Below are 21,539 nucleotides of genomic sequence, written 5' to 3'. Positions count from 1 at the left end.
CCTGATATCTTCTGTTTCAAGGTACTCCTCCACGATGACAGCTCGGTGGAGCCATACGTTATCATCCATCAGGAGGAAGGTGGGACCCACTGCACCCCTGAGAAAGCAGACATACTAGTGAAAAATGACGTCCCGATACACCTGACCTGTTACAGTTCGTCTGTCAAAGACATGCAGGGGTGTACGTGCACCAATCATAATCTCACCCCACACCATCAAACCACGACCTCCATGCAGGTCCCTTTCAAGGACATTAAGGGATTGTCATATGGTTCCTGGTTCACGCCAGATGAAAACTCGGCGTGAATCACTGTTCCGACTATACCTGGACTCGTCCGTGAACATAACCTGGCACCACTGTTCCAATGACCATGTACAGTATTCTTGACACCAGGCTTTAAGGCTCTCCTGCAACCAGGGGTCAGTGAAATGCACCTTGCAGGTCTACGGGCGAATAAACCACGTCCGTTCAATCGTATACAGACTGTTTGTCTGGAGACAGCTGTTCCAGTGGCTGCGGTAAGGTCGCGAGCAAGGCTACCTGCAGTACTCCGTGACCGTCTGCGGGCACTGATGGTGAGAGAACGGTCTTCTTGTGGTGTTGTACACTGTAGACATCCAGTACTGTCGCGCCTGGACACGTTTCCTGTCTGCTGGAGATCACACTTTGTGGCAAACACAGGGCCTGTGCTACGACCTGCTGTGTTTGACCAGCCTCCAGTCGCCCTAGTATTCTACCCCTCATAACGTCATCAATATGTTTGTGTTCTTCGAGCCATTTTCATGGCTCTCTGAGGCTCTGAGATCTATGGGACTCAACTGCTGAGGTCATAAGTCCCCCAGAACCTAGAACTACTTAAACCTAACTAACCTAAGGACAACACACACATCTGTGCCCGAGGCAGGATTCGAACCTGAGACCGTAGCGGTCGTGCGGTTCCAGACTGTAGCGCCTCAGCCGAGCCATTTTCAACACACAGTCACCTTTACCATGTCCGAAAACGTCTGCACACTTACTCGCTGCGCCGTACTCTGACAAGCACCAACACACCTCTGCATATGTGGATTGCTGCCAGCGCCACCGTGCGACGACCGCAGGTCAAATGCACCGCATGGTCATACCCCGGGGCGATTTAAACCGGCAAACCGCCCACCAGAAGATTGTTTCACCGTGTATCAGCATTATCCTTAATTTATGAGCATGAGTGTATTTTGGGGTAACTCTTCCCTTTCTAAAAGGATATTTTTCGTTCAGAAACGGGCGATTCGGGCAATTAGTGGTAAGTCCACGAACCTCTTGTCAACCCCTGTTCACTAGTATGGGTATTTTGACATCGGCCTCTCAATATATAAATTCTTTACTGTCATTTATTATTAACAATATCAGCTTTTCCCTCCTGAATAGGCAGCTTTCACTCAGCTAATACTCGGCAGAAATCAAACCTGCATTTGGATCAGACTACCGTAACTCTTGCGCAGAAAGGTGTTCAGTACACTGCTGCATCCATTTTCAATACGCTACTACTTCAATAAATTAAAAATCTTAGCAGTAATCCACGCTCTTTCAAATCGAAACTGAAGAGTATCCTCGTGGGTCACTCCTTCTATTCTGTCGAGGAGTTCCTTGAAAAATTAAGCGAAGTCGTATTGTTGATTACGTGTACTTAAACTTCTCGCTTGATTTTTTTTTTGGGTTCATAAGCATTTTATTTTTATCTATTGTTCTTTTTACGTTGTAATTGCATGTACTGACACGTTCCATGACCTTGGAGATTTGCTCCTCAATTTGGTCCTACGGAACTTGACGTGTAAATAAATAAATAAAATCAGTGAAGGTCTTGGTACATTCTGTGACGTGGTCTTTATATTCGTTGTATTTCAGTATCCTGTCACTGATTTTACAGTCTCGGAGAGACAACAGAAAGAAGTTTTGCGATTTCACAACCAGAGATAATCGTGATTTTTAAAACTTTTTTTCGTAACAGAAAGTAATACAGAATTGATGTTATGTGTTATCTACGAAGACGAGTTTCCTTACAGTTCGCAAACCTTCCAGGATGCGTTCCTGGTAACCAGAATGCATAGTTACATACACTACCGGCCTTTACAGTTCTAACGTCAGTAGCAAATAACGAATTTTACTTATGTACGTATCCAGTACAGCAGGAAGAACGTATTATTAAATTTATGGTTGATTAGGCGGCATGCAAGGTGTGAAACGTAGTACAAAGAGCTGGGCACCGAGCCTAACTGAACTAGGATGGCAGACACTACGGCGTCATTCCACGACGTTGTAACTCGTTGCCTGAGTTCATCTATCGTAGTGGCTGGTGACAGGCGCGCGCTGATCTCACGGCAATCCAAGCCCAGATGGTTTCAATATGTGAGAGATCTGGAGAGCTTGCTGGCCAGGGCAACAGCGGAGCGAGATAGGTCAGGACAACAGGGGCAACAAGCTGTCTTGTTGGAAGACAAAGCCATAGATACCTCGAAGATAGGGCAGATCTACTGGCCAAGGTGGTAGTGTTTGTGCACAAAATCGCAATAACGATGGCGAATGAAGTCTGGCAACATGGCCCCGCAGGCGTTAGCTGTGATAACCGGGGAAATCATCAGACCATGCCCGAAGGCCAGTGCTTTGAATACGTGGACGTTGTGTCGGAAGGGGGGGGGGGGGGTACGGGCAGGCACCGTTTTCTAATAAAAACCTTCTTTCTTTAAAATTTTAAAAGTTTATTTACTTGGTTTTAAAATAGTAATTGAACATTCATTATCATGAATCCTCAATATAGTTTGTTAATGAAAATTCCTGAAGTATTATTTTAACAGATCGAAGAACAGCTCTCAGAATCAATTTACAACGCTTAAAACTCAATCCCTTTTTAAGCAAAAAACAATACAAACTGCATAATGCAAGGTTAAATAAAAGATTCCAACGCCACAGGGCAATAGCAAAATTTTCGGAGGTATCACCTGTGATCTCTAAAGGCAATATAATATTGATCACAAAATTAATTTTAATTAAAACAAATTAAATGCAATAAAATCTGATTACTATCAACGTACACTGAAACCCCCTAACCTCTACGATACGCACCGTATCACAAAATATTTTCCTTCCTTTTAAACACTTAACACCATAGGCCGGCCAGGGTGGCCGAGCGGTTCTAGGCGCTACAGTCTGGAATCGCGCGACCGCTACGGTCCCAGGTTCGAATCCTGCCTCGGGCATGGATATATGTGTTGCCCTTAGGTTAGTTAGGTTTAAGTGGTTCTGAGTTCTAGGGGACTGATGGCCACAGAAGTTAAGTGCCATAGTGCTCAGAGCCATTTGAACCATTTTTACACCATAAACCTCCCAAAATGTGATGCATACTACACCCAACGAATAATGGTAACTAAGCATAGATGTTATAATTAACTAGGTATGTAATCTTTTCCTTTCAAAATAAATAAAAACACACAGAAATCAACTCTTAATCTCATTGATTACATCCATTAACAAATATACAATATATAACTTTCGATTTCATCGTAGTCATGCGCTGTTGTGCACCGTGCTCTCCTTCAGGATCACATTCGGCACGGGGAAGATTTTCTACGATATACAAAACGTTAACAGGGCCCAACCAACTTACACAAATTGCATACTGAGATTATACGTCGTTGTGGATGCTGCTCGCAAATCTTAAAGCGGGCTAGGGAGTAGAGGTTGTACTAGTGAAAACTTCGACTATACCGCACCGCACAAAACAGCAGTACGGTGGGGTGGACAAGAGACAAATCAACTGTTGCAAGGCTACTTCAGCAAAGGCAGTAAGAAAATATTTGGGACTTTAAACTCTTGGGAGGGCCACACCAAACCACAGAATAACGTCGTCCCAAGCTAAATTATTAAAATACTATCGGCGATTTCGCCACAAGTAGAAACGTAAAATACCATAAGAAGTGAACTGCAGTTAACACGATTCACAAGCGTCCGACTCAAAAGCTCCACAGTCTATCTTTCCATTACTACAAAGAACAGTACCTCCAAAGTTCACTCGTGGACACTACCAGAGTGTCAAATTACTCTTTATAACTGTAGATAACAGAACACGCCGGAGGTCGACTTAGGTTTCTTCATAAGACAAGCAATGATACGGTCCCTCACTTGGATCCACCTTCGATCCAAAAGTCATTTACCGGCTCACTCTGCAACTCCGCACTCAGGTACGTCCATCGTGATGCTATAAGCAGAATCTATAGTCTTCTAAAAGGATGGCGTGATGCCACTTCTGAGTGCAGTGTTGCATTGGGCCTACCACTGCCGCCGGCCGCGGTGGCCTAGCGGCTCTAGGCGCTCATTCCGGAACCGCGCGACTGCTACGGTCGCAGGTTCGAATCCTGCCTCGGGCATGGATGTGTGTGATGTCCTTAGGTTAGTTAGGTTTAAGTAGTTCTAAGTTCTAGGGGATTGATGACCTCAGATGTTAAGTCCCATGGTGCTCAGAGCCATTTGAACCATTTTCTACCACTGCCTCGAAGGCCGCTGTGAACAATAGTCTTTTGCGACGCACCCAGTTCCAGATGTCCAACTGCATGCTTTTCGCCTCGCATTATTAGCTCAGAAACTGGTAGAGAAGGACCTGCATTCACTGACAGTAGTAATTACTGCAGGATTCTAAAGCGTATGTCAATGAGAAGATGTGACACTCATCTCCGATCCCTCTTAGCTAGAATATAATTACAACTATTACTTTTACGCCGTACGAGTGATACACCATTCCTTGAAGACACATTGGACAGTCCGCGTTGATCCATTATCATATCGGGCAACCATTCGACGATGTGGTTATGGGTTCATCCAAACACAGTATCTCCTTCCTGTCATTATGTCACGTCTACACGTCAAGCCATCTTCCTGCGCTTTTTCCATACGACCGACTGGTACTGGATGGTTGTAACTAAAATGCAGTTACTCACAGAGCTCCAGTGTGGCTGTAATTATCGTATGGTAGCGAAACTTGGTGGATATTTTAATGTGTTAATGCGGAATCGACTTAAGCTGAAAAAAAGATGAGTTCCAGTTTTGGCCACCCGGTGCAATAATGGCGCTGTGAATGCAAGAAACACGCATAGAAATGTTTTCATATGTAATGGACTTGGAACGGAATGTCGGCAGAATAGGTCAAACGAGTGAGAAAGGCATAATGTTGATTTTACTGTTAACCTCAGCTTACACAATTTATTCAATGTGCGCACTGCAGACGTCGACGTGATGCTGTAGAGCGCCAGAGTTGCACCTGGTGGCGAAAATTGGAACTAATTTTTTTCCAGCGTATATCGGTTCTCCATAAACGCATTAGAATGTCTACCAAGTTTCGTTACCATACGATAAATGCAGTCCACACTGTACCTCATTGAGTAGCTGCACTTCTAATTATAGCCACCCAGTACATACGTCTTCACTGCCACGACTTTCGTCAGTAGTGAAGGATCACATGAACGTCTGGTACCATCTGTAGCACTTCGAAGAGAACGTGTGTTTTTTAAGTGGTTACTAACATTTTATTGCATTGTTTACTCGCCCTCTGATTCAGATGTGTCTCTGGGTGGTGCAGATGATTATTTGTGCAATCAGCTGGTTTATCTGTGCTGAGTGTGATTGTGAAAAAAGGAAAGAATGGACAGGATGAAAGCAGTCCTCTAACACATAGCTCATTTCTCTTGAGCGGCAGCAATGGGCCGCCATGTGTAACTTCCCGATCAACACCACATGCTTTCACTGCGTGAGAGGATGTGGAGAGGTTTGGCAGGTAAGCCATGGGGCTGCGTACAGTTTCTAATCACCAGACTGCGTGCCAATCACTTCTCTGCTCTTTGCCAACCAAATTCTTGTTACGAAAGTTCTCACCATCACCAGGATTCCAACACGATGTCTCCAGATCAAGCGTCACGCACTAGTTTACGTTATAGCGACATCACGTGGAGAGGCGGGTAGAGACAGTTAGGACGAGTTAAATAACTTTTTTTTTGCATGGTGTATCAATGGATGATTCCAAATAAATTTACCATGGGAAATTCATGGAAAATTTGGAAATCCGTCCCTAAGCTTACGCATTACTTAATCTAGCTTAAACTAACTTACACTAAGGACAACACACACACACACACACACACACACACACACACACACACACACACATGCCCGAGGGAGAACTCGGACCTCCGACGGGGGCGGCCGCACGGACCCTGAAAAGGCGCCTCAGACCGCTCGGCTACCCCGCGCGGCTGGGAAATTCATGTCTGGAAATAGAAATTTATTGTGCGGACTATGTTTGGATATGGTTCACAAGAGTGGATACGTCTCATACATTCGTCAGAGAAGGATCTGAAGCATGTTTTGCTCCACAGTGCAAATCAAGTACCCTCTTCCCCAGTTGCTTAAGCGAGTTTGACTTGAAAGAATTACTGTGTGTTAAGAAGCACACTAAATTCATTAAAACAGAACGAAAGAAAGTGGAATATAAATGGCTGGTTCTAAAAGTAGGGTACACTTTATTATGGGAGGCCAAGCAACTTTTTTTCTTTCTTTTAATTTGTGGTAAGGTTTTATGGGACCAAATTGCTGAGGTCATCGGTCCGTAAGCTTACACTCTACTTAGTCTAACTTTAACTCACATTAAGGACAACACACACATCCATGCCCGAGGGAGGACTCGAACCTCCGACAGGGGGAGCCGCGCGGACCGTGACAAGGTGCCCTAGACCACGCGGCTACCCTACGCGGCAAAATTCTTTTATTGAATGTTGCACTATGCTGAAAGAGACACAAATGCATGACACCATTTTTCAAGATTTTCACCAAGTCTCGTGTAAACAACGGTCGGAATGTTTTCTACCAATCGTTCAATTTCTTGACAACAGAAATTCGCTCCTTGCTTACGGGGCCTTTCGAGAACCGTTGCGTTAACGTCCTAATCATTGGAGAAGCTCTTCCTTGATCGAACTATTGATACCATTTCACTACGGCTGCACGTAACATTAGTTTGGTGCATAAACTGCCAGAATATCACGAGACTGTGTGTACAGTTGAGACGATTTGCCCCCAAGAATCGTAGCGTCCCGCATACTTCAGCTTTGGGGTGCAGTTCCAGTTGCTGCGCCGTTTCCCCCCACACACTGTGATGCACCTGTTATCCTTGTGTCTGTGAGGAATACAGAACACGTGCTCTGTTCTGGCAGTGCGTCGCTCTTTCGTCTCAACGTGGGGCGACCTGGGTAACTTACTGTCTGATGTCCCGTATGTTGCCAAGGATGTTTCGACTGCGCTGCACGAGTTCCGCTGGGAAGCCCTTACACATCCTCCATACAGTCCTGACCTGTCCTCATGCGATTTCCATGTTTTTGGTCCTCTGAAGAAAGACATCCTTGGCCGTCGATTTGCTTCGGACTAAGCGGTTCACGTCTGGGCACAATCACTGTTCTTCAGGCAACCACAAACATTTTTCCGAAAAGACATTGACCGTATTTTCTCACAGTGGGATAAATGGATTAACAGTTACGGCTATTACTTTTCAAATAATAAACAGTTTGCTTGCTTTTTAAGGTTCCGTATCTCAGCCGTTTGAAACAGAACCCCTACAGGATGTCTTTGGTGTCCGTCCGTCTGTCGTTCTGTCTGTCGGACTGTTAAAACCCCTTTTTTCTCAGGAACGGATAGGCTCATGAAGTTGAAATTTATTTCGCGAACTAAGGCCTACGGTCCCTTGGCGGTGTAAGAAATTGAAACTTCTAAGTCAATGCATTTAAAAGATACGGCCACTACATATTGTGATTATCGAAAACACACTCATCTAAACGTATAGAGTACTTACATTTAACCTAGAACCGTGACATTTGGCAAGAAGCAACGGTTCACAGTACAACTAAAGGAAAAAATACGAAAACTGTTAATTTTTAATTACATCACACGACAAAATTATTTCGTTTGTCATACCTTATCCGACTTCAAACTTAAAATATTATCGAAAGTCTTGGAAATCCAATGACCATATTTCGCCAGTATCAGTGTCGATAACAAACAAACATCGTCGATATTCTTGATTCCTGGGATGGGTGAACCGTCTGTATACATAATTATGTTTGTATGGGACCTTCAACGCGCGTGTTCTGCTCGCAACTGGCCAATTATTTTCCATCCGTCTCGTTTTCATTTGAATATCACGTATACCTTATTTCGGTCCAGTTTTTGTCTGTTTCCTGTAAATTTTCATTTGGAATAAATGCAACAAAGTGAATACATCAGTTTTCGACCTTCCTCAATGCAATAGACCTGGCAATGTGATAAAACGTCTCATACTTTATTTCAAGTCATGGTGTTGTTGAACTCTCAGAAAAATACATAAAAAAATGAAACTGTGATTACTCATAAACTGTGTATGAAAGAAGAAATTGAAACCTGATTTTAACTGAGCATTCAAAATATATCTACATAAACATCTACATGGATACACCGCAAAACACATCTAAGTGTCTGGTATATGGTTCATCGAACCATCTTCACAATAATTGTATCTTATTCCAATCTCGCACAGCGTGCAGAAAAAACGAACATCTACATATTTCGGTGCGAGCCATGATTTCCCGTATTTTATTACGATAATCGTTTCCCCCTATGTGGGTCTGCGTCAACAAAATATTTTCGCATTCGGAGGAGAAAGTTGGTGATTGACATTTCGTGAGAAGATTCGGCCGCAACGGTAAACGCCTTTATTTTAATGATGTCCACCCTAAATCCTGTATCATTTCAGTGACACTCTCTCCCCTATTTCGCGATAATGCAAAACGTGCTGCCCTACTTTGAACTTTCTCGATGACTCCGTCAATCTTGTCTGATAAGGATCCTATACTGCGGAGCAGTATTCCAAAAGAGGACGAACAAGCGTAGTTCAGGCAGTCTCTTTAGCAGATCTGTTACATTTTCTAAGCAGTCTTTGGCTACCCTTACCCACATTTTCTATGCGTTCGTAATTGTAATTCCCAGGTATTTAGATGAATTTACAGCCTTTAGGTTTGACTGATTTATCGGGTAACAGAAGTTTAACGGATTCCTTTTAGCACTCATGTGGATGATTTCACACGTTCCGCAATTTAGGGTCAATTGCCAATTTTCGCACCATACAGCTATCTTTTCTAAATCGTTTTGCAATATACAGCGTCATCTGCAAACAATCTAAGACGGCTGCTCAGATTCTCTCCCAAACCGTTTATATAAATAAGCAACAGCAAAGGGCCTATAGAACTACTTTGGGAAACGGCAGAAATCACTTCTGTTTTACTCGATGACTTTCCGTCAATTACTACGAAGTGTGACCCTTCTGACAGGAAATCACAAATCCAGTCACATAACTGAGACGATATTCCATAAGCATGCAATTTCACTACAAGCCGCTTGTGTGGTACGTCGTCAAAAGCCTTCTGGAAACCTAGAAATACGCAATCGATTTGGTATCTCTTGTCAGTAGCTCTCAACACTTCGTGTGAGTAAAGAGCTAGTCGTGTTTCACAAGAACGATGTTTTGTAAATCCGTGTTGACTGTCTGTCAATAGACCGTTATCTTCGAGGTAATTTTTAAGCTTCGAACACAATATATGTTCCAAAATCCTGCTACATATCGACGTTAATGATATGGTCCTGTAATTTAGTGGATTAGTCCTACTACGTTTCTTGAATATTGGTGTGATCTGTGCAACTGTCCAGTCTGTGGGTACGGATCTTTCGTCGAGCGAACGGTTGTATATGACTGTTAAGTATGGAGCTGTTGTATCAGCGTACTCTGAAGGGTAACTGGTATACAGTCTGGACCGGAAGACTCGCTTTTATTAAGTGATTTAAGTTTCTTAACCAGTCCTAGGAAATCTACTTCGACGTTACTCATGTGGCAGCTATTCTTTATTCGAATTCTGGAATATTTACTTCGCTGTCTTTGGTACAGGAATTGCGGAAAGCAGTGTTTAGTAAGTCTGCTTATAGGAAGGACCACAGTGCATTTGTGCCGAAGTAGAAAAGAATGTTTTGTAGATGAGTGTAATCAGTCATTGTATGGCGTTTTTTAGGAGTGTCACTTTAATCACTTTACAAAGGTAGTGAGATACGTGAGGTACGGAACCAGCGACATGCGAACACAAGGTCAGATCTAGGTAGTCTGTAGGTGCTGCTTTAATGGCTGTGCTTGCTGCCGAGTGTCGTCGCGTCGCGAGTCGTTAACAGAATAGGGAAACGGCAAAGGCATCGTGGCGTAACCCAAGTCACTGTCGCATTAAGCGCTGACTAAACAGTATGGAGGGGAGCAGCGCTTGCAAAACACAGACGGGCGGCCTGACACGCCATCGCGGGCGGCAAGTGGAAGGCCGGGAAAGGTGGGGTGGATACTGCCGGCTACAAAACAACAGTCATTCATAGACCCAACTAATTAATTTTGGAAAGAAAAAGTGAGGTTTTTAACTTCCCATCGCCACAGAATGTTAACCGACGTACCTATAATAGCACCATTTACTGATTTTAAGGAAAGCAGACAAAATGATTAGAAAATTTCATGTTAAAGGAAACTGCCAGACATAATTCTTGAAAAGCTAAGAAATATGGAGAAAATTCCCAGTGATTTGAAATAAAAGCTGTTGTTAAACAAGAAGAGAGCATATCTTTACTGTTCAGCAGTCTTTCACAGGAAGTTGTAAGGATCTGGAATTTGGAGCTGATAGCAACAAAATTGAACCCATAATTGTGGGAAGGAGATCAAATGGAACTTAAGTAAATAGCCTACTTTTTGAAAATGATACTTTCAGAAAATCTGACAAACAGTTTCTCAGATAAAGAATAGCCAATAGATTTCAGCGGAAAAAATTAAAATTCTTGACAAACATAAGAATGTACGGAAGTACACACACAAAGAAATACATAAAACAGAACGAGTTAGTAAATTCATGTATCTTGGAGAAACCATACAAGAGAATGGATAGAAAAATGGCCAATTAATATATGAGTTAGTAAAATGAAAAGAATATGTGGTTTAACCAAAATGCATCTTTATCAATACAAAATTAAAACACTGTATCACGGTCACAAGACAACGATGTTTATATGCATATGAGTGCTTAACAACGAACTGTAAGGTGGACAAAATGGGCTACTTGAATGACGGGTTATCAGAAAAATAATGGGTGCAGTACAAACTATAAATGGTTAGCTATTGACAAGTAACGAGGATATCTACTAAAATACACAGCAAAATCAGAAGTCCACCGAATAATAGAGAACAAGCATACGATATGATCCTAGATGGTCAAATGAAGATAACGTAGACAGAAATTATTATATCCTACAAAACTTAAAGGAAAGTGATAGAACTCAACTAAGTCATAGAACCAGAGGACGAGTTTTAATATTTTGGATAATTGTAGACAATGGCTAGCAGATGGATTTACACTGGCACTCTGCAAACCACTGTGGAGTGCATAGCGAAGGGTACGTCCCGATGTACCACTTATTCCAGATTCTTCCCGTAACATTCATGTATGGAGTGCAGGAAGAACTATTGTTTAAATGCCTCTTTGCGTGCTCTACTTAATCTAATCTTGTCCTCATCGTCCCTATGTGGGCGATACGTGTTGGGTTGTAATATATACTTAGTCATCACTTAAAGCTGGTTGTTGAAACTTTGTAAGTAGCTTTCTCGGCATAGTTTACGTCTATCTTCAAGAGTTTGCCAGTTCAGTTTCTTCACCACCTCTGTGACACTCTCCCATGGGCCAAATTAACCTGCGACCATTCGTCTTACCTTCTCTAGGTTCAATATACCTTGTTAGTCGTATTTGGCAAAGATCTCTCACACTCGAGCAATATTCTAGAATGGGTCGCACAAGTAATTTGTAACTTATCTTGTTGCATTTCCTGAATATTCTAGCAATGAAACGAAGTCTATCATCTGCTTTATCCACGACTAGGCCTACGTGATCGTTCTATTTCATATCCCTACAGAGTGTCACAACCAGGTTTTTATATGAATTGGCCGATTCCAATTGTGACTCACTGATATTATAGTAGAAGGATCCTACGTTTTTTTTTTAAATTTTGTTGTAGAAGAAATAAAAGTTCACAATCAATGTATATTTTTCAATGCAAAAAATTGAGGATTACACAGCGAGCGAGGTATACATATTAGTAACAACTAAGAGCGACAGGAGATGAGATAAATCTACCAAGGAAGATTAGGTTAGTGTTGTTTAACGTCCCGTCGACAACGAGGTCATTAGAGACGGAGCGCTAGCTCGGGTTAGGGAAGGATGGGGAAGGAAATCGGCCGTGCCCTTTGAAAGGAACCATCCCGGCATTTGCCTGAAACGATTTAGGGAAATCACGGAAAACCTAAATCAGGATGGCTGGAGACGGGATTGAACCGTCGTCCTCCCGAATGCGAGTCCAGTGTTACCAAGGAAGAGACGTAATTAACGTCTGTAATGAAAACGAAATGAAGGCGGGCTCCCTTTCATCACGAACGTAGAAACTTGGGGTGAATTTTAATTTAAACATTGAAATTAAAAGTTTACCTCGGTGCTAACTGCAAATTGCCGGTTAAGCCCTTGCAGGGAAAACCGTGCCCAAGCTATTGTCGACGACGCGTGCGAAGTGTGCCAGAGTGATGCGCGAGATAACTGCAATACAAGCCGACATGCTGATAACTATTACGCAGCTACACATTGATTTGTTTAACGTCGTACTGCTCTTGTAGACGTCAACACTAATGCAATTCTTGTTCCTCTTTTACATAAGTTCTTGTAATAAAATATTTCAAACAGCACTTCAAAATATACATATACATTTTTACATATAAATAATACTTTAATAGAAATTATAATCTTCGAGGGCATCTTCAGGTGTGGCGCCGGAACGATATATTTTGGGAAATGGAACCAATACTGCGCTTGGAGTCGTGTTCCCTCTAGTAATGGTTTTCCACGCTTTTGGTAGTCTGCCTTGGACATTTTTTTAACATTACCTCTGCTATACTTATCCGGTAATCAACATATGTTTCTTTTCTCTGACTGTATATTGTTCCACAGATACTGTACATATTGAATAGAGCCATGCCTGACACCAAAATAAGTTAGGTCTGACTTCCGTTCTCACAAGTTCAAAGAAAGGCAGCACGTTGTGTATTATCGCGAAATATGGGAGAGAGTGTCACAGAAGTGATACAGGATTTGGGCTGAGAATCATTAAAAGAAAGGCGTTTTTCGTTGCGACGGAATCTTCTCACACCGACCTACATAGGGCGGAACGATCACCACGATAAAATAGGGAAATCAGAGCTCGTTCGGAAAGATACAGGTGTTCCTTCTTTCCGCGCGCTATACGAGATTGGAATAATAGTGAAAGTGGTTCGATGAACCCTCTGCCAGGCACTTAAATATGATTTGCAGAGTATCCATGTAGATGTAGTGTGACGTGCCCCGTATAAAACAGGCCCCGCAACGAATCTGCGACGTCACACTAGTCGCTTCAAGACCCACGAGAAAGACAGCCCGTGGCGCGTACGTCACAGCACGTGACACTAAAGGTCTTAAGATGCAAGCAGTCGTCTCCGGCGGCGAGCGAGTAGCTATTTCAGACGAGTTTAATAATTTTTAACTGCCAATTTAAATACATGCAAGCTCCCGATAGCACACGACAAAGCTAGAAACATTAGTGGTTATTTTTTCGTTGGTATGCTGATTTCCGTGGGCCCTGCACGGAGCCAACATTTGCGAAGTGTGGTAGACAAGGCGACTAGTGTGACATGACAAGTTCGTTGTGGGGCCCGTATTTCCCGTGGGCTCCGAGTTGCCCTGTCCACCACACTTCGAGAACCGTCGGCTGCCTACAGCGCCCATGAGAAATCAGTATATTAATGAAAAGGTGCCCACTAGAGGTCTTAGCATTGTCGTGCGCTTGCTATCGAGAGCTTGTATATATTTAAATGCGCAGTTAAGAATTATTAAACTAGTCTGAAATAGTAATTCGCTCCGCACCTGAGACTGCCGCGGCACTCGTAAGGCCTGTAGTGACACGTGGTGCCAACTCCCTCCAGCGACCTACCAAGGCCTCATTGCTTCCATGCTACGAAGCGCCGCCGCTGTTACCCGTGCCACAGGAGGACATACCGAGTATTATATAGGTGTTGATAATGTCCGGGCTGATCAGTGTACTGGCTGTGCAGAGTGCGTCACAACAGAGTGCGTCTTATAATAAGCACTTACAAAATTCCTCTAGGCCATAACAGACGCATAAAAAGCTAAAAAGAAACTATAAATAATGACAGTTATTTCGTCATTCTCTAATATCGCCTTTTTCATTGTTCACAGGGAGATTACATCTGGATTGAACCTGTTTCTACCAATGAGTTCGATGTCGCAATTGGGGCGCGCGTCATCTCTGCTGAAGGCCGACGTATACAAGTCAAGGACGACGATGGCAAGGTAAGGAAACTGTCTTCAACGTTTAACCAAATGGTACATCTGTATTGTCCTTGGGTTGAAGCGCCGGTCACAGTGATTCACCATTGCGTCGAACTTGCAGCTTTGTGCAGTACGATGTTGATGCCCCAGGATGTGCCCTGTTTTCCAATCCCTTTTTTGAGCAAGCCTTGTACCACAACACTCTTTCTTTAGCCACCCACATGTAGGTTTTTTTCTTTGGTTTCTTGAATCAAGGCGAGTTTGTGCTCCGTCTTAATGATCTTGACATCGGCCGTGCGTTTAATCGTAAGTTTTCATTTTTTTTATTTAGTAATACATACGTAATGTGTTTTTGTTCCATACATGTCAGAAGCCTAGTTTCGAAAAACTAATTAGTTTACCAAAACCATTCCACGGCAGTTTTCTCTTTTGTTTATTTCCTTTTTTGCCCACCCAGTCAGTTTTCAACTCCCCTATATGCAACATCTCTTCAACAGGTCTGGGTCTTCAGTTTGAATTTATAGCATTTTCTTTTCAGTGAGTTGATTATACATTGTTGTGGTGATCTTTAGTCCGAAGACAGGTTTGATGCGGTTCTTCACACTAGTCTATTCTGCGCAAGCCTCTGCATCTCCGAATAACGACTGCAACCTGTATCTTTTTCAACCGGTTCACTGTATTCGTCCCTAGGTCTCCCTGCACAATTTTTAACCCCCCCCCCACACACGCACACTTCCCACCAGCAGTAAAAATGGCAGTTTCTTGGTAGCTCAGAAGGCGTCCTGTGAACCGATCCCTTCTTTTAGTAAAGTTATGCTACAAATTTCTTTTCTCCCTAATTCGATTCATTATCTTCTCATAATCTACCCATGTAATCTTCAGCATTCTTCTACAGCACCACGTTTCAAAAGCTTCTCTGCTGCTTTTGTCTGAATTGCTCCTCATCCACCTTTCAATTGCATACAAGGCCACACTCCACATAAATACCTTCAGAAAAGACTTCCTGACACTTAAATTTACATCCGATGTTTACAAAATCCTCTTCTTTTCCAGAAGTGCTTTAGTTCTTCCAGTCAGTCCGCATTTTATATCCTCTACTTCGTCACGATCGGCCGCTTTGCTGACCAATTAGCACTCATCATCTACTTATATTAGTGTCTCATTTCCTAATTTAATTCCCTCATCATCGCCTGTTTTAATGCAATTACGTTCCATTACCGTTGTCTTACGTTTCTAATCCATCTTATGCTGTCACCGACAGAATTACAATGTCATCGCCAAACATAAAAAGAGTTCCACCGCTTCCCTCTCATGTTCTTCGACTTTCATAATTGCAGTCTGGTATCTGTACAAGCCGTAAATATACATCTTGTCTTCTTTGTTTTTGGGCCTCTTTTTTCCGCAGTTACACATATACAGATTGTATAGGTCTTCAGCAACTGTAAAGAAAGTCTTATAAAGACCACACGCGTTTCGCTTTATTTTAAAGCATCTTAAGTGGTTGCTGTAACAATATGGTTCTTTTGTTCTCTTACACTTTTGTTTGTTTTGGTTATTAACATTTCGCATACTTTACTTATTACTATAAACAGTTCTTCTTCTTCTCGTCCTCCTCCTCCTCCTCCTCCTCGTTTCCCACGGGATTTTTTTTCTTCGTCTTTTACGTGTATACGTTGTCTATTTGCAAATGCACACAGAACTTTCACTTTCACTGCATTTAACACATATGCGCTTCTGTGCACTCTCCTCTTGTCATTTTGCATGTTTTGTTGTGCTATTGCGTGATGCATTCGTGTTTTGTTTGTTTAGTTAGTGGCGGAGCCGTCTCCTATCGCTTTGTGAGTGTTTCTGTTTTACGTCTATAAAGAGAGAGATTAAAAAAATTAATAAAATAAAAACATTAAAAATGTAGTCTCTCTCTCTCTCTCTCTCTCTCTCTCTCTCTCTTCCTAATCGGAAAATATAAAAGCTCACAGAACGATAGCAGATGGCTGCACCACTATGAAAACAAACAAAATGAGAACGCATCCCGCAATAGAAAAATGACGAGAGGACAATATGCAGAAGCGTAAATATGTTAAATGCAGAGAAAGTGCTGGTGCAAATGCAGATACTCAACACATGCACGTGGAAGACGAAGAAGACTGGGGTAAACAACAAAAAACCGTGAGTAACGAAAAAAATAAAAATTGTTTATTGTAATAAGTAAAGCATGCGAGCCGTTCATGATCAGAACAAGCAAAAGTGTAAGAGGAAAAGATGCTTTAAAATAAAGCGAAATCCGTCTGGTCTTAATAAGACTTTCATTGCAGTTGCCAAAGATGCCAGTTCACCTATACAACTTGTAAGTTTTAAATAACATTTCGCTTCCTTTGTTTTGTCCCTGCCACCTACAGAATTCTAAAGGGCGTTGTAGCCCAGTCGACATTGTCAAAAACGTTCTGCAAATCTACAAATGCTATAAACGTAGGTCTGCCTTTCTAAGTTAAGTCGTACGGTTAGTATTGCACAGCGAGTTTCTTTATTTCTCCGGAACCCGTACTAATCTTCCACGAGTTGAGCTTCTACCACTTTTCCGTTCTTCTGTAAGTAATTCCTGTCAGCATTTCGCTGCTACGACTTGTTAACGAGCTGGTCCTGTAATATTCACATCTGTCTGCACCTGCCTTCTTCAGAGCTGAATTATTACAGTCGCCTTGAAGTCTGACGGTATTTCGCCCGTCTCATACGGGGTGTTCAAAAAGTCTCTCCGCAGTCCCGTATGATTGTTAGCCGCGCGTGCCGTATGCCGCAGTGAATATCGAAATGAAACTCAGTGAAATACAAGTTATTAATTAAAGGCTCTGAGCACTATGGGACTTAACTAAGTTATTAATTTATTGAATATTCATTTCTACTTAAAAATTTTCACATTAAATGTTGAAAGTGTCCCCCCTGTCGTTGTATACACAATTCAGTTCGTCTAATCATGTTTCCAAACACAAGCTGTAACATTTCTTCTGTAACAGAAGCAGTGAAAGTAGATATTGCAGTTTTCAGTTCATCGATGGATTTCGGACGGTTTTTATAGGCAGTTGCTTTCGCTGCACCTCAGAAGAAAAATTCAGGTGGTGTTAGGTCAGGCGATCGTGGAGGCCAAAGTCCCTGTGAAATTATGCGATCACCAAAAACATCAGCGAGCAGTGACATTGAAACACGAGCTATATGCGCGGTTGCACCATCTTGTTGAAAATAACCGTTCAGTATTTCACTTACCACAAGTTCTTCTATGAATGGGTACAGAATATCACTGCAGTATCGTTGTGCGTTTAATGTTTCGTTGAAAAACATGGGACCCACAATCCGACGTCTAAAAATTGCAATCAAAACTCCTATTTTCACAGAATGAAGTTGTTCCTCATGAATACACAATGGATTTGCAGTACTCCACATACGAGAATTTTGCGAGTTCATGTACCCGGATAAATGAGTGAAAAACGTTCCATTAAGAATATCCCTTCCATTTTGTTGAACGAAATTTTTCAACCATTGACAATAATGCAGTCTCTTGCCATGATCAGTATTTTTCAGTTCTTGCACGACTGTCACTTTGTAGCCGCGTTGTCTCAGGCGTCTTGTCACGGTTCGCGCGACTGCCCCCGTCGGAGATTCGAGTCCTCCCTCGGGTATGGGTGTGTGTTGTCCGTAGAGTAAGTTAGTTTCAGTTTGTGTCGGATGACCTCAGCGTTTGACCCATAGTCCTTACCAAAATTTTTGTCGCTTTGTATGAGAAAAGTTCTAATTTTTTCCTTACAGCTGTGTGGGCCGTTCCGACACTAACATTTCTTGGGCGAGTTTTCTTACTGACTTGTTCGTACTCATGGACAGTTTATCGGAAATATCGAGTAGTTTATCCTCAGACATAACGCTAGGACGACCACTTCTCGGTGCATCTGTCACTGGACCAGTACTTCGAAATTTGTTAGGCGAATCTCGCACAGTATCGCGATGTGGGAGTGTTGTCTCCGAGAAAACTGAATTAAATGTTGGACGAACTGAAACTGTGTATTTACAGCCAGCTTTGAACACTTGTTCGGCTAAAAACACACGTTCTTCAATGGTTAGCATTTCAACAGCGACAAAAACGAAACAAACGTTCAAAGGAACTAAACTGAAACGTTCAAGTCATCAAGTAACGACACACTCCAACGATACTACTGACGCTGGCTGAGATAAACGAAACACGAAACAGTGGAATGTTGGGAGAGTGCACTTAAAGGGAAGTAACCCAGGCAGGCGAACAATCATACGGCACGCGCGGCTAACGATCATACGGCACTGCGGAGAGACTTTTTGAACACCCCGTATATCTTCCATATCAGGTGGAATAGTATCCTCATGGCTGGGTCTCTCAAGGGTCTCGATATTCTGAGTGAATGCCATCCACTCCATGTGCAGATCATACCTAAGCTCCGTTCAATGCGACCGCCTTACGCAACCTTACTGGGAGGGCCTGTACTACCCTACGAGTTGATGTCGGAGCCAACGTACGCTGCATCAGCAACCTCCCTATCATCTATGCAATCGTTCCCACACAGATTTTTTATTGTTTGATTGTGATCCGGCGATGACCTCGAGTGAGGGTGTCCGCACGTTCCAGCATTGCAGGAATCACAGCTGTGTGCGGCCGGCCGACACGCGGGAGACTGGACAGCACCTTAATGATAGTCGCCCTGCAGCGTCTAAACATACTTCCAGCCAGGAGCAGGAAATAACGCGTGAGCGAGAAGCTCCTAGCCCTACCGCGCGTGCGCTGTGGGCTATGACTGCGCTGCCTGACGCCCCTGTGTATAAAAGCTGAATTAAATCTCAACAGTGCACCGTTTCGAGTCGTGAATCGGAAGTTCTTGTTTCTCCTGTTTTAGTTTAATGGCAGCCGGTGCTGGATTCCAGGCGGCGCTAAATTGAAAACCTGCCATCCTATTGATAAGATCGTCCGCCGTACGGATATCTACGGCCTCATTAAAAACACAGTCCCAGAACGATGACACTGAGGGTAAAACTTCGGTCTTCTCATAAAACATGCGATGCCCCATGATCAAGCAATATTCCGCTAACGCTATCAGCTTTATGAAACGTCCCCTTAGAAAAATTAATGAATTGCTGTGCTGATAAACCTCTACGTTATTTGATTTTCAAACAGTGAGCAAAACTGAACGTACTCAGACATTAACTCTCTTTACTTAGTCTGATCAACACTAAACTGACACACAATATTTTTAGCGCAACGCAATCTAACTTTCAAAAATCCCTACAAAAGAATGGCCCTGACTAACAATAACCTATACCTTTCATGAATCACTTACCTCACAAAAATCTTCGTTACTCGAACTACTGAACTACAGCGAACGCCAATACTGCCAGCTAAATAAAAGATTCTAACTACTGAAGGCACTAACTACTGATAGGCATAGTTAGCAAATGGAAGATTTTGATAGAGAACAAACAATGTATTTACCTTAATAGTGTTCAAAAGTCGTAATATATATATCAGTTCATGACATCCAGTCTTACAAATTTACTGTCTCTGATGGACACGTCCAGATCATCCGCTCTCAAAACTCCGCCATCTCATCCCCCACATCCACCACTGCTGGCGGCTCACCTCCAACTGCGCAATGCTACGCACTGTTCATATCCAACTGCCCAACACTACAATAGAATATTCCAACAATGTCAACCAACCACAGACTGCACACAGCACAGCCAGTGAATTTCATACAGAGCGCTATGTGGCGTTACTAACATAAAAACCTAAACAGCCTACTTACAGCTTTGCTCAGGCTTCTTTGGCGATGGTGTACAATACAACGTTATTGCACGATTCGACATGTCGGTAAATCAGCGGTAGCAGAGCATTACCTGAACACGGGTTATCGCATGACTAAAGATTTACCCTCAGCGTCATCATTCTGGGAATGTATTTTTCAGGTTGTACATATCCGTACGTCGGACAATCTTTTCGATATCCGTACGGCGGACAGTCTCTTCAACAGGATGCAGGTTTGCAGTTAAGCGCCGCTTGGGATCCAGCACAAGCTGTCATTAAATTAAAACAGGAGAAACAAGAACTTACGATTCACAACTCGAAGCAGCGCACTGCCGAGATTTATTTCAGCTTTTAAACACAGGAGCGTCAGGCAGCACAGTCACTGCCCACAGCGCACGCGCGGAAGGACTACGAGCTGCTTCTCGCTCAAGCGTTATTTCCTGCTCCTGGCTGGAAGTGTAGACGCCGCAGGGCGATTATCGTTAAGGTCCCCGTAAACGATCAAACGTGTTCGACAAAATCGCTCTTATCCAGCCATGGATGTGCCAAGCAAGCCGGTACACATTCAAACAATGTTCAAATCAAATGGCTCTGAGCACTATGGGACTTAACATCTATGGTCATCAGTCCCCTAGAACTTAGAACTACTTAAACCTAACTAACCTAAGGACAGCACACAACACCCAGCCATCACGAGGCAGAGAAAATCCCTGACCCCGCCGGGAATCGAACCCGGGAACCCGGGCGTGGGAAGCGAGAACGCTACCGCACGACCACGAGATGCGGGCTCAAACAATGTCTGTCAGTTTTGTTTCACTTTAAAGCAGACGCTATTCATGTTCATGTGTATTTTTGAGAGTAGTGGGAGCGGTCCCACGCAGACGAAACAGTCCTGGCATCGACTTTGTGTTCGAAGAAGAAGAAAACAGGACTTTCGTTCACGAAATGGCGTAAAATGAGAAATTTACCCATGAAAATATGCTAAGGGAAATGTTATTCTCAGAACCCGATGATTGCATCAACTTTCTCCGAATGGACAATGAAACTTTTTACAACTTATTAAGCCCCTCCTACCAGGACAAACTTGCCTTCAAGTACGCTCTTATCTAGCGCCTGATGTGTCAAACAAGCTCTTACATGAAACTTCCTGGCAGATTAAAACTGTGTGCCCGACCGAGACTCGAACTCGGGACCTTTGCCTTTCGCGGGCAAGTGCTCTACCATCTGAGCTACCGAAGCGCGACTCACGCCC

At 43.0% G+C, this 21,539-nt stretch overlaps 1 protein-coding gene across 1 annotated transcript in view; it reads left to right on the top strand.

Annotated features, from left to right (window-relative positions):
• Positions 1–21,539, top strand: part of LOC126457095 (myosin-VIIa) — a 463,049-nt gene that overhangs the window by 336,209 nt on the left and 105,301 nt on the right. The window contains exon 4 of the mRNA XM_050093124.1: positions 14,386–14,499. Coding sequence (XP_049949081.1) covers positions 14,386–14,499 — 114 coding nt within the window. The remainder of the gene's footprint in view (positions 1–14,385; positions 14,500–21,539) is intronic.

The sequence above is a fragment of the Schistocerca serialis genome, chromosome 2, assembly GCF_023864345.2.
Source record: "Schistocerca serialis cubense isolate TAMUIC-IGC-003099 chromosome 2, iqSchSeri2.2, whole genome shotgun sequence".
NCBI classification, from domain to species: Eukaryota; Metazoa; Arthropoda; class Insecta; order Orthoptera; family Acrididae; genus Schistocerca; species Schistocerca serialis.
Note: the sequence above shows the minus strand (reverse complement) of the source record. Positions and strands in the feature narration are given on the sequence as shown.